The sequence below is a fragment of the Chrysemys picta genome, chromosome 1 (assembly GCF_011386835.1).
Source record: "Chrysemys picta bellii isolate R12L10 chromosome 1, ASM1138683v2, whole genome shotgun sequence".
NCBI classification, from domain to species: domain Eukaryota; kingdom Metazoa; phylum Chordata; order Testudines; family Emydidae; genus Chrysemys; species Chrysemys picta.
The window spans coordinates 327,401,204-327,413,519 of NC_088791.1; the positions used below are offsets into that span (position 1 = coordinate 327,401,204).

A 12,316-nucleotide genomic window follows, 5' to 3' on the forward strand; every position below is an offset into this window, starting at 1 on the left:
CCCCCAGAAGCTTACGATCTAAGTAACTCATGAAGTGCTTTCTTATTAATTTCTGGAGAGAGGGGAAACAACGACTCATGAGTGGTGGAATGAAAAGCAGTCACTCATCTCTGTGGGGGAAGGTGCGCTGGAGGCTGGGTGGTTCTGCTGCACTCTTTGATCATGCATGTGTGGAGGAACACAGAGACGCTGTTGTACAGGCTTGCTCGTGTTATTTACATCACCCTGTGAGTTCCTGGATATTACAGTAAAACAATCCAGTGTGCCTAGAAATAAAAGGGACAGCAGGCTCACTTGGGATTTGTCTTCTGAGGTTCTCTAAGGGGAGTCGCACCAAAGGGTGTCTGAACCTTGGGCCTAGATGGGGTGGAGGGCAGAGTTAGAGGTCTATGGCAGGACATTACACCCCATATAGTCTGTTTCTCTGCCACTGTGATGTATTTCCTCCCAGACAAAGGAACTGGCACAAACTTTTCCCTGATCTAACTCCACTGAAGTCAGCAGAGTTCCACCAGGGATGAATGTGGCCCAGTTCTAAAGTGGTGAGGTGGAATAGTGCATAGTAACGGAGCAACATTGCTGGCTCCTCTGCAGAACTGCCAATTAGATGCTCATTTCCTGGCTGTATTACAGCATAGCTCTGTATAGTAGTTCCTCTTTTCATTGCCGCCCTCAGCCAATTGCATCTTAAATCAATACCAGAGGATCACAGGGTGTGAGCAATGGGAGAAGCCTATCACTTATGTGTGTGCTTTGTGCGTGGCAGGCAAAAGAATCTCAGGCTCCGGCGGAGACAAAGAGTGTGAGAACTGGTTTAGTCAGAGCCTGCAACCAGCTGAACTGGGTCTGCCCTAGGATCAGTGGCAGCAACTCAGGAGAAGGAGAGAGGCCTGATAGCTCTGAAGCAGACAGCCCTCGGAGCCGGTCATGCTGGCCCAGATACCCTGTTAAATGCAACCCCCTGGGTTTGCTCTCCTCTCTAATGAGACCTCTACAGGGCTGCAGGAGACAAGGCATCATACTGGGGATCGTGACCCTCTGCCTGGCTGCTGGGTGGGCTCTACAGAGTAAGTGTCCTTGATGAGTTTAATCTGTTTGCTTTGTGCTCTCCCCAACTTTGTCTCTCTCTTCCTCACCCTACCTTCTTTTCTCCACCTCCTTTTACTTGTCCCTTTCTCTCCTTCTTTTCCCCTTTCCCCCATCTCCTTTCTTCCCATCTCTCTTCTAATCTTTGTTTCTGCTCTCTCTCTCTCTCTCAGCCCTTTGAGCTGTGTATGAACAATGTAGTTCCTAAGTCTTTGAGAGCAGGGGAATGTTTATATTGCGGCATATGCACTTCCAGCCCCTGATGCCAAACTGAACTCAGCTGACTCGGGCTTGTGGCGCTCAGGCTAAGGGGCTGTTTAATTGCAGTGTAGATATTTGAGCTCAGGCTGGAGGCCAGGCTCTGGAACCCCACAATGGGGGAGGGACAGCATGGGGTGTAAGTCTACACAGTGTTTGGCCTTGGAAAAGTAGCCAAGACAGTTCTGGCAGTACTTTTCATTCACACTACTGGAGTTTGTGTGTTGTGGGGAATCAGATCTACTTTGCTGGTCTTTACCCTGACAATGTTAATAGTTGGAGACATCTAGCCCCAGTGTCTGTTCCCTACTCCTTCTGCAGAAGTAAGAAAGCAGATGAGCATTCAGCATTGGGTGAGCTTCAGCTCCTAGACAGGATGAGAGCACATGGATTTAGTAGTGACCCAGCAGAACTGGAAACCAGGTGTAATTCCCATCCCTGGCTGAGAAAGAGGAGGCTTCTACTAATCATATTTTTCTCCTTTATATTTAAACAAAAGAGAGGAAACAAGAACATTTAGTGCAAACAAACCGTACTTAGCATGATGGGACAGAGCAAAATTGAGAAATATGACAGTGCAGTCAGCAAAAAGATAAATGAGACTTAACTCAGAAACACAAAACATCCCGAGTACATTAAAGACAGTGAGCCAAGCTCCTCCCGGTGTAGTACAGTCAGTGGAATTAAACCAGGAATCTATTTGACCTGATGTTTCCTGTGTTACTTCCAAGGAGAGGTTTAATAGAAGCAGCTAGGACAAGCAGAGAGGTATTCAAATTGGAGTCAGGAGTGTCTGCCTCTGATAATGACTTGCTGTGCAACTCTGTGCAAATCACTTCACTTAACAGTCCTTCAGTTTACATCTTTGTAAAGATTAAATTCCATATCTTCAGCTACAGTAGGATACAGAAGGGGAGTGATGTAGCCATTAGCCCTTTGGTAATGTTACTAACGGTCAATAACATTTTATTTCAAAGCTTTCTCATCTTCACGAATAATTTCATAGCTGCCAGCTTTTCTCCAAACACATATGCTATCAGCATGATGTAAACTCAGTTTATGTAGCCACGTTAAGGTCCAGTATATGGTGCATTAGTTTCAATTTTGAATCTCTGCAGGGCGAATAACTTGTAGTCCAGCATTTATAGTCTGCAGGAGATGGAGATCTCATTGTACGAGCAATGGTGTCTTCCTGTCAGTTCAGTCTATTCATATTTCTGTGTTGAACGGATTTTTAGTTATTCTTTGCAGCTCAGCACATGTACACACAGAGTCATCTTGCAGTCATTCACAAGAAAATGGATTAGGGTGTGATATTTGCTTTCAAGGCAGTCTGTTTGGATTGGGCAAGTTCAAGAGATCTAAACTGATTGCATGCTAAAATATATTTATATGTTTACTTTTCAGATTGCCAGACTTGACTATGTATGTTAGACAAAGATTTTTAAATGTTTGCAATTATTTTCTGGCAGAAAATTATGCCAGAAAATGCATTCTGTGAAAGGAATACATTTACCACGCAATTACCATGTTCAGAACAATACCATGCATTTATCAAAGCAAGTCACTTTAAAGCAGGGGTCTCAAACACGTGGCCCGGGGGCCGCATACAGCCCGCGGGGTTGTTTTCTGTGGCCCGGGAGCTCCTCGGGCCCCCCCACTCCGAGCGTTTACCTAGAGCGGCTCCAGCTCGACGCACAGCGGGGGAAGGGCAGGCTCCCTGCCTGTCCTGCCCCCTGCCGCTCCAGGAAGCGTCCGGAACGTGGGGAAGGGGGGGCACAGAGCTCTGTGTGTTGCTCTTGCTTCAGGCAGTGCCCTCAGCAGCTCCCATTGGCTGCAGTTCACTTTTCCCAGCCAATGAGAGCTGCTGGGGTGGTGCCTGAAGCAACAGCAACACACAGACCCCTGTGCCCCTCGTCCCCCATGTTCCGGCCACTTCCCGGAGCGGTGTGGGGACAGGCAGGCAGGTGACCTGCCCTGCCCCCAGTGCGTGTTGGGCCGGAGCCTGCCCCCCGAACCCTCCCCTGCAGCCCAACCCCCTGTGTACCCTGCACCCCTCCTGCAGCCCAACCCCCTGCTGTACCCCACACCCCTCCTGCACCCCACACCCCAACTCCCTGCCCTGAGCCCCCACCACATCCCACAACCCTCCTGCCCTCCCTGGGGGCAGGAAGGGGGCAGAGTTGGGGTGGGGATTTCAGGGAAGGGGTTGGAATGGGGGCAGGGCCTCATGAAAGGGGTGGAGTGGGGGCGGGGCCAAGGGTGGCGTGGGGAGGTGACAGTAATGCGGCCCTCGGCCAATGTACTAGTCCTCATGTGGCCCTCGTGGTCATTTGAGCTTGAGACCCCTGCTTTAAAGAGCAAGGTAAAAAGGACTACATTTGCCAGGCACCACACCAACACATAGACCAAAAAACAGCAAAGCCCCTTTAAATAAACACCTGATGTGGGGAATAAATCTTTTAAAACAATTTTGAATTGTCACCAGAACAGAAAACTGACCTTTTAACCTAATTTTCATGGCTCCTATTTACTCTTTCAGGAGTAAAAAGTGAAATTGACCCATGTTCATAGGACCTATGAGGAGGGCCTATGTGAGGAGAGCCCTGTGCAGCCACAGCAAATGTGGCTTTACCCTGAAAAATTACATTGTAACACTGGCATTGAGGGATTCCATGTTTATCATTTCTTGATGATTCCAGATCAAATGTGTTCAGTAAACAAATACAAAGATGGGGTTTTATCCTTAGGACTGATCTTACAAACCTGTGATCTGAGAATTAAACTGTTTTTTCCATCTTGCACAACACCACCAGTAATAACGATTCTGCCGGTTAGATGCTGTGCTGCTGTACTGAAGGCTGATAGGCGTCACAGCTATAACTGAGAGCGGAAGTTGCTGGTAATTTATCCCATTTATTTTCTTAGGTTGGAAGGAAATTGAATTTTGAAAGTACAATTTTTCCATTGAGAATTTTATTCTTTTTGTGTTTGCCTTTGCTGAAATCAAATTTGTGAACTCTCCACAAAGCTCCAAACACAGTCCTAAATGCTCTTTTCTGTGGAGGTCATTTACACTCACTGGAAGGTACCTTTATGCTGCCATAGTGGCATAGAGAGGCCCTAGTGTACCTGAGAGTACACAGGCATTCTGTGTTTTCAAGGGTACATATATTTGCAAATTTATATTTTTTTCAATTGAGTACAGCAAGAAGGGCCATGAAAAGGCTTTAAAGGAGACATGCTCACCAACAGCTCCCCCAGACAAGAAGATGTTCTAGTAACAACATGAAACAACCCTTCAGTAGTGAAACTTACCCTTTACTCTTCCAGGTGTTTTGGGTCAATAACTGAGGATTTCAGTCTCCAGCTCAAGCATCACTGGCGGGGGGAGGGATAGCTCAGTGGTTCGCGCATTGGCCTGCTAAACTGAGGGTTGTGAGTTCAATCCTTGAGGGGGCCCCTTAGGGACCTGGGGCAAAATCAGTACTTGGTCCTGCTAGTGAAGGCAGGGGGCTGGACTTGATGACCTTTCAAAGTTCCTTCCAGTTCTAGGAGATAGGATATCTCCATTTATTTATCATGGGATGGAAGGGACCTCAGGAGGTCATCTAGTCCAACCCCCTGCTCAAAGCAGGACCAATCCCCAACTAAATCATCCCAGCCAAGGCTTTGTCAAGCCTGACCTTAAAAACCTCTAAGGAAGGAGATTCCACCACCTCGCTAGGCAACCCATTCCAGTGTTTCACCACCCTCCTAGTGAAAAAGGTTTTCCTAATATCCAACCTAAACCTCTGCCTCTGCAACTTGAGACCATTACTCCTTGTTCTGTCATCTGCTACCACTGAGAACAGTCTAGATCCATCCTCTTTGGAACCCCCTTTCAGGTAGTTGAAAGCAGCTATCAAATCCCCCCTCATTCTTCTCTTCTGCAGACTATACAATCCTAGTTCCCTCAGCCTGTCCTCATAAATCATGTGCTCCCCTAATCATTTTTGTTGCCCTCTGCTGGACTCTTTCCAATTTTTCCAAATCCTTCTTGTAGTGTGGGGCCCAAAACTGGACACAGTACTCCAGATGAGGCCTCACCAATGTTGAATAGAGGAGAATGATCACGTCCCTCAATCTGATAGCAATGCCCCTATTTATACAGCCCAAAATGCCGTTAGCCTTCTTGGAAACAAGGGCACACTGTCGACTCATATCCAGCTTCTCGTCCGCTGTAACCCCTAGGTCCTTTTCTGCAGAACTGCTGCCTAGCCATTCAGTCCCTAGTCTGTAGCAGTGCCTGGGATTCTTCCATCCTAAGTGCAGGACTCTGCACTTGTCCTTGTTGAACCTCATCAGATTTCTTTTGGCCCAATCCTCTAATTTGTCTAGGTCCCTCTGTATCTTATCCCTACCCTCCAGCGTATCTACCACTCCTCCCAGTTTAGTGTCATCTGCAAACTTGCTGAGGGTGCAATCCACGCCATCCTCTAGATCATTAATGAAGACATTGAACAAAACCAGCCCCAGGACCGACCCTTGGGGCACTCCGCTTGATACTGTTAGAGCAAAGGTCAACTATTCGCCTATTATCCCAGCTGCTCCCCACATGCATATAGCCAGCTGCTTTCCGCATATATGTATAACAAGACAATCAGTCAAGGAAGTCAGACATATGTATTCTGAAGACCCCCAGAAGAATAATCAATCAAGGAAGTCCAACAGATGTATCCTATTTACCCCTAGAAAGGTATTTAAGGATGCCATAGGTTAGCAGAATGTATGCACGCTAAGTTGTTTGTTACTGGGTATAAAAAGGCCTGCTTTGCGCTTGTAAGGTGTGTCTCTCTCTCTCTGGCATTAGTCGAGGAGAGCACCCGCTCAGCTGACTGATCAATAAAGAACTTGAAGCCATCGTTTAGACTCCCGTGCCTCCTTGGGGTAATTGGGTAGCTCCAGGGGGAAACGAGCCCATTTGGCTAACAATGGCACCCCAGATGGGACTTCTCTCCCTGTAGAGGGCGCGGACTGGCGGCCGAGGGCGATCCCGGAGAGTGGCCACCTCGAGCTGTTGGTTTGCTCGGGCTCCGGATCGTCACAATCGGCCAGGGCGGCTGCCTCCTCTCTGAAGAGAACTCTGAAGGACACAGAAGCAAGACAGCTTCAGAAGAAGGGGAAAATCTGACTGCCGGACGCGGCCACTTCAGGCGGTAAGTGCGTTTACCTCCTGGGTTTGAGGAATAACGCCCCCGAGATGTGGGTTGGACGATGGAAATCCCCTAGGCAGCCTGTATACGGGAAGGTATATTAGCATCATTGTAGCTTGATAAATGTCTTGTTGTTGTGTTTCTGGTTAAAGGGCAAGCAAATAATGGCCAATGAGTAACGTCACTAATTCCACAAGTCCATGGGCCATTCTTAACAACTACTGGGACTTGGAGCAACCTCAGGATTACTCTTGTTTCTGGGAGGGGTAATCTTGTTTCTCCTCTTAATGGTGTGTTGGAAACCGAGATTGTAACTGATTAAGGGATCTGTGTGAAAGATGAATGAGTGCCGCTGACAGGTCTGAGGCTTAAGCTGACTTCAGCCACCCCAAGACTCCTGCGAGGGGAAACCCGGTGACCAGGATATCTTGATTGCAAGGGGGGTCAGCCGAACCTCGTGACCCAGCGGATATCTGAGTTAGAACTAGATCCCTACTCCTACCCCCTCTTGATACCTCTGTCTCGAAAGACTCTGGGTAAAGCATAATGGGGTCCGGACAAAGCACCTTCTCCGGGACACCCCTGGGATGTATGCTGGATAACTGGAAGGCGTTTAGACGCCAGGCTGATTATGGAATTGTATTATGTAAAGACAATCTTGTAAAATTCTGTACTCTTGAATGGACGACATTCGGGGTGGAATGGCCCGAGGGCGGAACGCTCAAACCAGAAATTGTACAAGCTGTACATAGTATTGTGACCTGGGATGGACATTGGGACCAATATCCCTATATAGATATCTGGCAGGACTTCATGGCCAATCCTCCCCCATGGTTGCAGAAATGTAGATCACAAACTATTAAGACCTTAATGGCCCGTGCCCCTGTTAGGAGACCCTGCCCCCCTGTTAAGAAGTCCTGCCCGCCGACCGTGATTCCTTCTGCCCCCGATCCTATGCCCCCTCCCCCTTTGTATCCTGGCCTCCCAGCTCTGGTGTCCTCAATTGAAATCCCCACCCTCTTCGAAGGATAATGCCTCCACTGAAAGGGGTGGGCCAAGCCATCAGGGCTCCTCCAAACGGGAGTCTCCCCCAACCTCTCTGAGCTCCTTGGTGTCTGATCGCACCAGAAGCAAGACTGTCCCCATGACAGATCAGAGCTCCGAGGAGCGGTGGAACGTGTCATCTGAATATCGCCCTGGGGACACTAAGATTACCCTTACTCAATCGACGAGCGAAGGTGACCTGGTACACCAAGGGCCCCTGCAACGGAACTATTTGTGTCCACTGCGGGAGACTGTAGCCCCCGGTGGTGAGCTCACTATGATATATGTCCCATTTACTACTAGTGATCTATATAATTGGAAAGAACAAAATCCCCCGTTCTCGGAAGATCCTGCCCCGCTAACAGCAGTATTTGAAACCTTAACTACTGCCCACAACCCTACCTGGGGTGACATGAGGGTCGCTCTTAACACTCTATTAACCGCGGAAGAGAGGCGCTTAGTCCTCTCAAGGGCCCGCGAGTGGGTAGCTGAGACAGAGGGAAACTCGGCCACGGTGGCTGCGCGGCTGCCTGAAAGCCCTCCCGACTGGCCACATGATGATACGGCAGGCCGGGCCCGTCACGGCCAATACGCCATGGCTATAGTACAGGGAATGAAACGCTGCATTAGAAAAACCCCAAATTGGGACAAATTATATAATATAAGACAGGAAAAGAATGAAAACCCAGCTGCTTTTTATGAGCAGCTTTGTAATACCTGTAAAAGATACACAGACCTCGATCCTGAGGACATCAATGGGAAAAGGGTACTAATTCCCCTTTTCATTGGACAGTCCTATGAGGACATTAGAAAGAAGTTGCAGAAGTTGGAGGGGGCGTCGGGCAAGAATATAGAGGAACTTTTAGAAATTGCCATGAAGGTTTATGATCGAAGGGACGATGAGGAGCGAAGGAAAGGGGCCCGCGTTTTAGCCATGGCCCTAAGAGAAGGATATGAAGAAAGGGGGGACAAAGGTTAAGGGGCGGCCAGGGCCACCGGGGAAGGGGAGGGGCCCCCGCCTGGGTCGAAATCAGTGCGCTATTTGTAGGGAAGAGGGACACTGGAAGAATGAATGCCCCCGGCGACAGGTGATGGGAAAGGAACATAAAGATAAAACCCCGTCCCTTCCCATCCTCTACAATAGGACAGGACTTTCAGGGGAGGGATCTTCCCCATAGGGGGGCCGGGGGATCCAGCGGCCCCTTCTGGCGGCACAAGCTGCCAGCCGGGATCCCATGGTAAAAATTAAAGTGGAGGGCCGTCCAATTGAAGCCCTTATTGATACTGGGGCCACCCTTAGTTTGCTCCCTTTAAATAAGGCTCCCTGAGGTAGAACTTGGGGACGTGCCATAGTCCAAGGGATTGAGGGACAAACTACAGCTTTGGGAAAAACTTTGCCTCTCCTAGTAAAAATAGGGGACCGTCAAATTTCCCACTAGTTTGTTTGCAGCCCCTCTTGCCCCATCGCACTGCTCGGACGAGATATCCTTACCAAACTGCAGGCGGAAATCTCGTTCGACAATGGGACTATGGAAGTTAGACTTCCTAAACAGCAAACCTCCAACTACCAGATAGCCCTCATAGATGCTAGAAATCTCTCCCCGGAATGCCAGGGGAGGAATGAAGGGAGCCAGCTGTCAGGGGTTAACCTTGAGGTTTGGGCAGAGGAGGGAGGCGTTGCTCGGGCCCGGAACACTTCACCAGTGCATATTTCCCTTAAGGAAGGAAGCAGCCCGGTCCAAATTCGACAATACCCTCTTAAGCTGACCACTAGAATCAGGTTAAAGCCTCTGATTCAAAAGTTTCTGCAGTGCGGGTGGCTCAGGGAAGGCACGTCCCCATACAATACTCCGATAATGGGGGTGCCTAAGCCTAATGGGCAGTATCGGTTGGTCCAAGACCTAAGACAAATTAATAAGTTAATAGAAGCCCCCTATCCAGTCGTCCCGAATCCCCATACTATTCTGGGTCAAGTTCCCAAAAATCACAGTTGGTTCTCTGTTATAGATTTAAAAGATGCCTTCTTTTCCATTCCCCTTGATCTGGAGTCTCAGAGACTGTTTGCCTTTGAGTGGGAAGACCCAGACACCCACTACAAAGCTCAATACCTTTGGACCGTTGTCCCACAAGGACTTACCTGTGCACCCGAGATTTTTGGCAGCCAGCTAAGAAGGGACCTCGCCCCATTCCTGGCTAGACACCCTTCATGCAACATAGTCCAGTATTGCGATGATTTGCTCTTAAGTACCGAGACAGAGGCAGCCTGTAAAGAGCAAACTATAGAGCTCCTAAATTACCTTGGGGCACAGGGGTATAAAGTTTCAAAGGAAAAAGCTCAACTGGTTAAGCAGCAGGTCACTTTTCTTGGATATCATCTTTGCCAAGGAAGTCATAGTCTGGGTAAAGAAAGAATCCAAGTTATACTTGATAGCCCCCAACCCCGGAACCCCCGAGAATTAAGGGCTTTTCTGGGATTGACTGGCTTTTGTCGGCTCTGGATCCCTGATTACGGGGGAAGAGCCAAACCATTATATGAGTCCTTAACTAAGGAAGGGCTGCTCCACTGGACATGGACCAGAGAGATGGAAAAAGCATTTCGAGAGCTAAAAGGAGGTTTGGTTCAGCCTCCCGCTTTAGCCCTCCCAGACCCCCGGAGACCATTTACCCTATACGTTCATGAAAGGGGAGGAGTGGCTGCTGGAGTTCTGTGCCAAAGGTCGGGACCAACCTGGCAACCCATTGGATATTATTCCAAGGTATTGGACCCTGTCGCCAAGGGGTGGCCTGCTTGTTTACGGGCCGTGGCAGCAACCGCTCTCCTTGTCCAGGAGGTTGAAAAGTTGACCCTGGGGGGGGACACTGAGGTTGTGGTCCCCCACGGGGTGCCTCAAATACTGGGTACAGGTGCTGGGGAAAAGCATCTAAATCCCAGCTGACATACCAGATATGAAGTAGGGCTCTTGCTAGCACCTAACTTAACCTTTAGGACAGTTAGCTCCCTCAACCCAGCTACCCTATTGCCCGATCCTCGAGTTTCCCATGAGACTAGCCCCACTCATGACTGTATTGAAGTCTTGCAACAGGAAACCAAACCCCGCCCCGACCTCTCGGACTTGCCTTGGCCCAACCCTGAAATTGAAGGGTACGTTGACGGGTCCAGCTATGTGATAGATGGCAAGCGGTTTACCGGAGCCGCAGTAGTAATTAAGGACAAAGGAATACGCAAGTTTAAACTTAGCCCTAAATTGTCCACCCAAGCGGCGGAGCTGGTGGCTCTTACTGAGGCTCTCCAGTTGGGGACCGGGAAAACTATTAATCTGTATACTGATAGTCACTATGCCTACATGGTGGTACATGCACACGGGACCCTGTGGAAAGAAAGGGGATTTATCACAGCTTCAGGCCAGAGGATTGCACGTGGACGCCTCATCAAAACCCTTCTTGAGGCCCTGATGCTTCCCTTCCGGGTTGCTGTAATACAGGTGCGTGCCCATGGAAGGGCCCCGGGGGCCGAACAGCGTAAATACAATCAATTGGCTGATCAGGCCGCAAAGGAGGCCACACGAGAAGGGGCCTCATGGCTCCTCTTGGTTCAAGATACAGAAGCTAAAACTTCCCTTCCCCAATACACAGCTGAGGAAGTATGCCACGTGCAGGCTGCAGGGGCCCGGCAGACTCCCTCTGGATGGTGGAAATTACCGGGGGGGGGGGATTTTTGTCCCCCGACCAGTGCTTCAGGAAATTCTTCAGCACATACATAAAGAAGGACATATGGAGTCGGGGGCAATGGTCGATTTGGCCACCCGATCCCTTAAGGGGCTGGGCATGCACATGGAAGCCCAGAGAATTGTTAGTAATTGCCCTGTTTGTCAACGAACCAACCAAAAGGGGTGTGGCCCTCCCCCCCCACAATGGGAGGCCAGCCATGGGCCACATACCCTTTCCAGAGGTGGCAAATTGACTTTGCAGAAATGCCCCTTTGCAGGGGTTATAAATACTTACTCATATTTGTGGATCAGCTTACTGGATGGGTAGAGTGTTACCCCACCCGGCATTGTCAGGCCCGAGCTGTTACTAAGGCCCTGTTGCATGAAATACTTCCCCGATTCCACCTCCCCGAAATGATCGAGTCTGATCAGGGAAGCCACTTTACCTCACAAGTGGTCCAACAGGTGTCCCGGCACTCGGTATACAATGGAAGCTGCATACACCCTGGAGGCCGCAGAGCTCGGGTCAGGTGGAAAGAATGAATCGAACTCTCAAGGACACCCTCACTAAACTGTGCACAGAATCTAGTTTAAAGTGGCTTGATGTGCTACCGCTCGCCCTTACCTGCATTCGAAGAGCCCCGTGTAAGGGTCTTAAGCTCTCACCCTTTGAACTAGTCTTCGGGTTCCCTCCCCGAATCCTTATCCCAGGGTTCCGGGAAGATGTAAACTGGGAAATGGGGAAGGACTCTTTATGGAAACAGGTTTCTGGGCTGCAATCTGTCTTGTTACAGCTGCATCGATATGCAGTGCCTTTCCAGGCCCTTCCCTTGGATCAAGCCGTGCACCCGTTCCAGATCGGTGATCAGGTCCTTGTCAAGAAGTGGAAGCGCGACCCCCTCACACCACGGTGAGACGGCCCGCACACTGTCTCGCTCACCAGCCAAGCTGCAGTTAAAATTCTTGGAAGTGACAAATGGACGCACCATACGCGGGTAAAGCGGTTTCTGAACCCTAACTTGGAGA

At 49.5% G+C, this 12,316-nt stretch overlaps 1 protein-coding gene across 1 annotated transcript in view; it reads left to right on the forward strand.

Moving 5' to 3' along the window:
• The first annotated feature begins 657 nt into the window (after nt 1–657).
• The window catches only part of VSTM5 (V-set and transmembrane domain containing 5), a 29,812-nt gene continuing 18,153 nt past the window's right edge, over nt 658–12,316 (forward strand). The window contains exon 1 of the mRNA XM_024110876.3: nt 658–1,067. Coding sequence (XP_023966644.3) covers nt 743–1,067 — 325 coding nt within the window. The 5' untranslated portion in view covers nt 658–742. The remainder of the gene's footprint in view (nt 1,068–12,316) is intronic.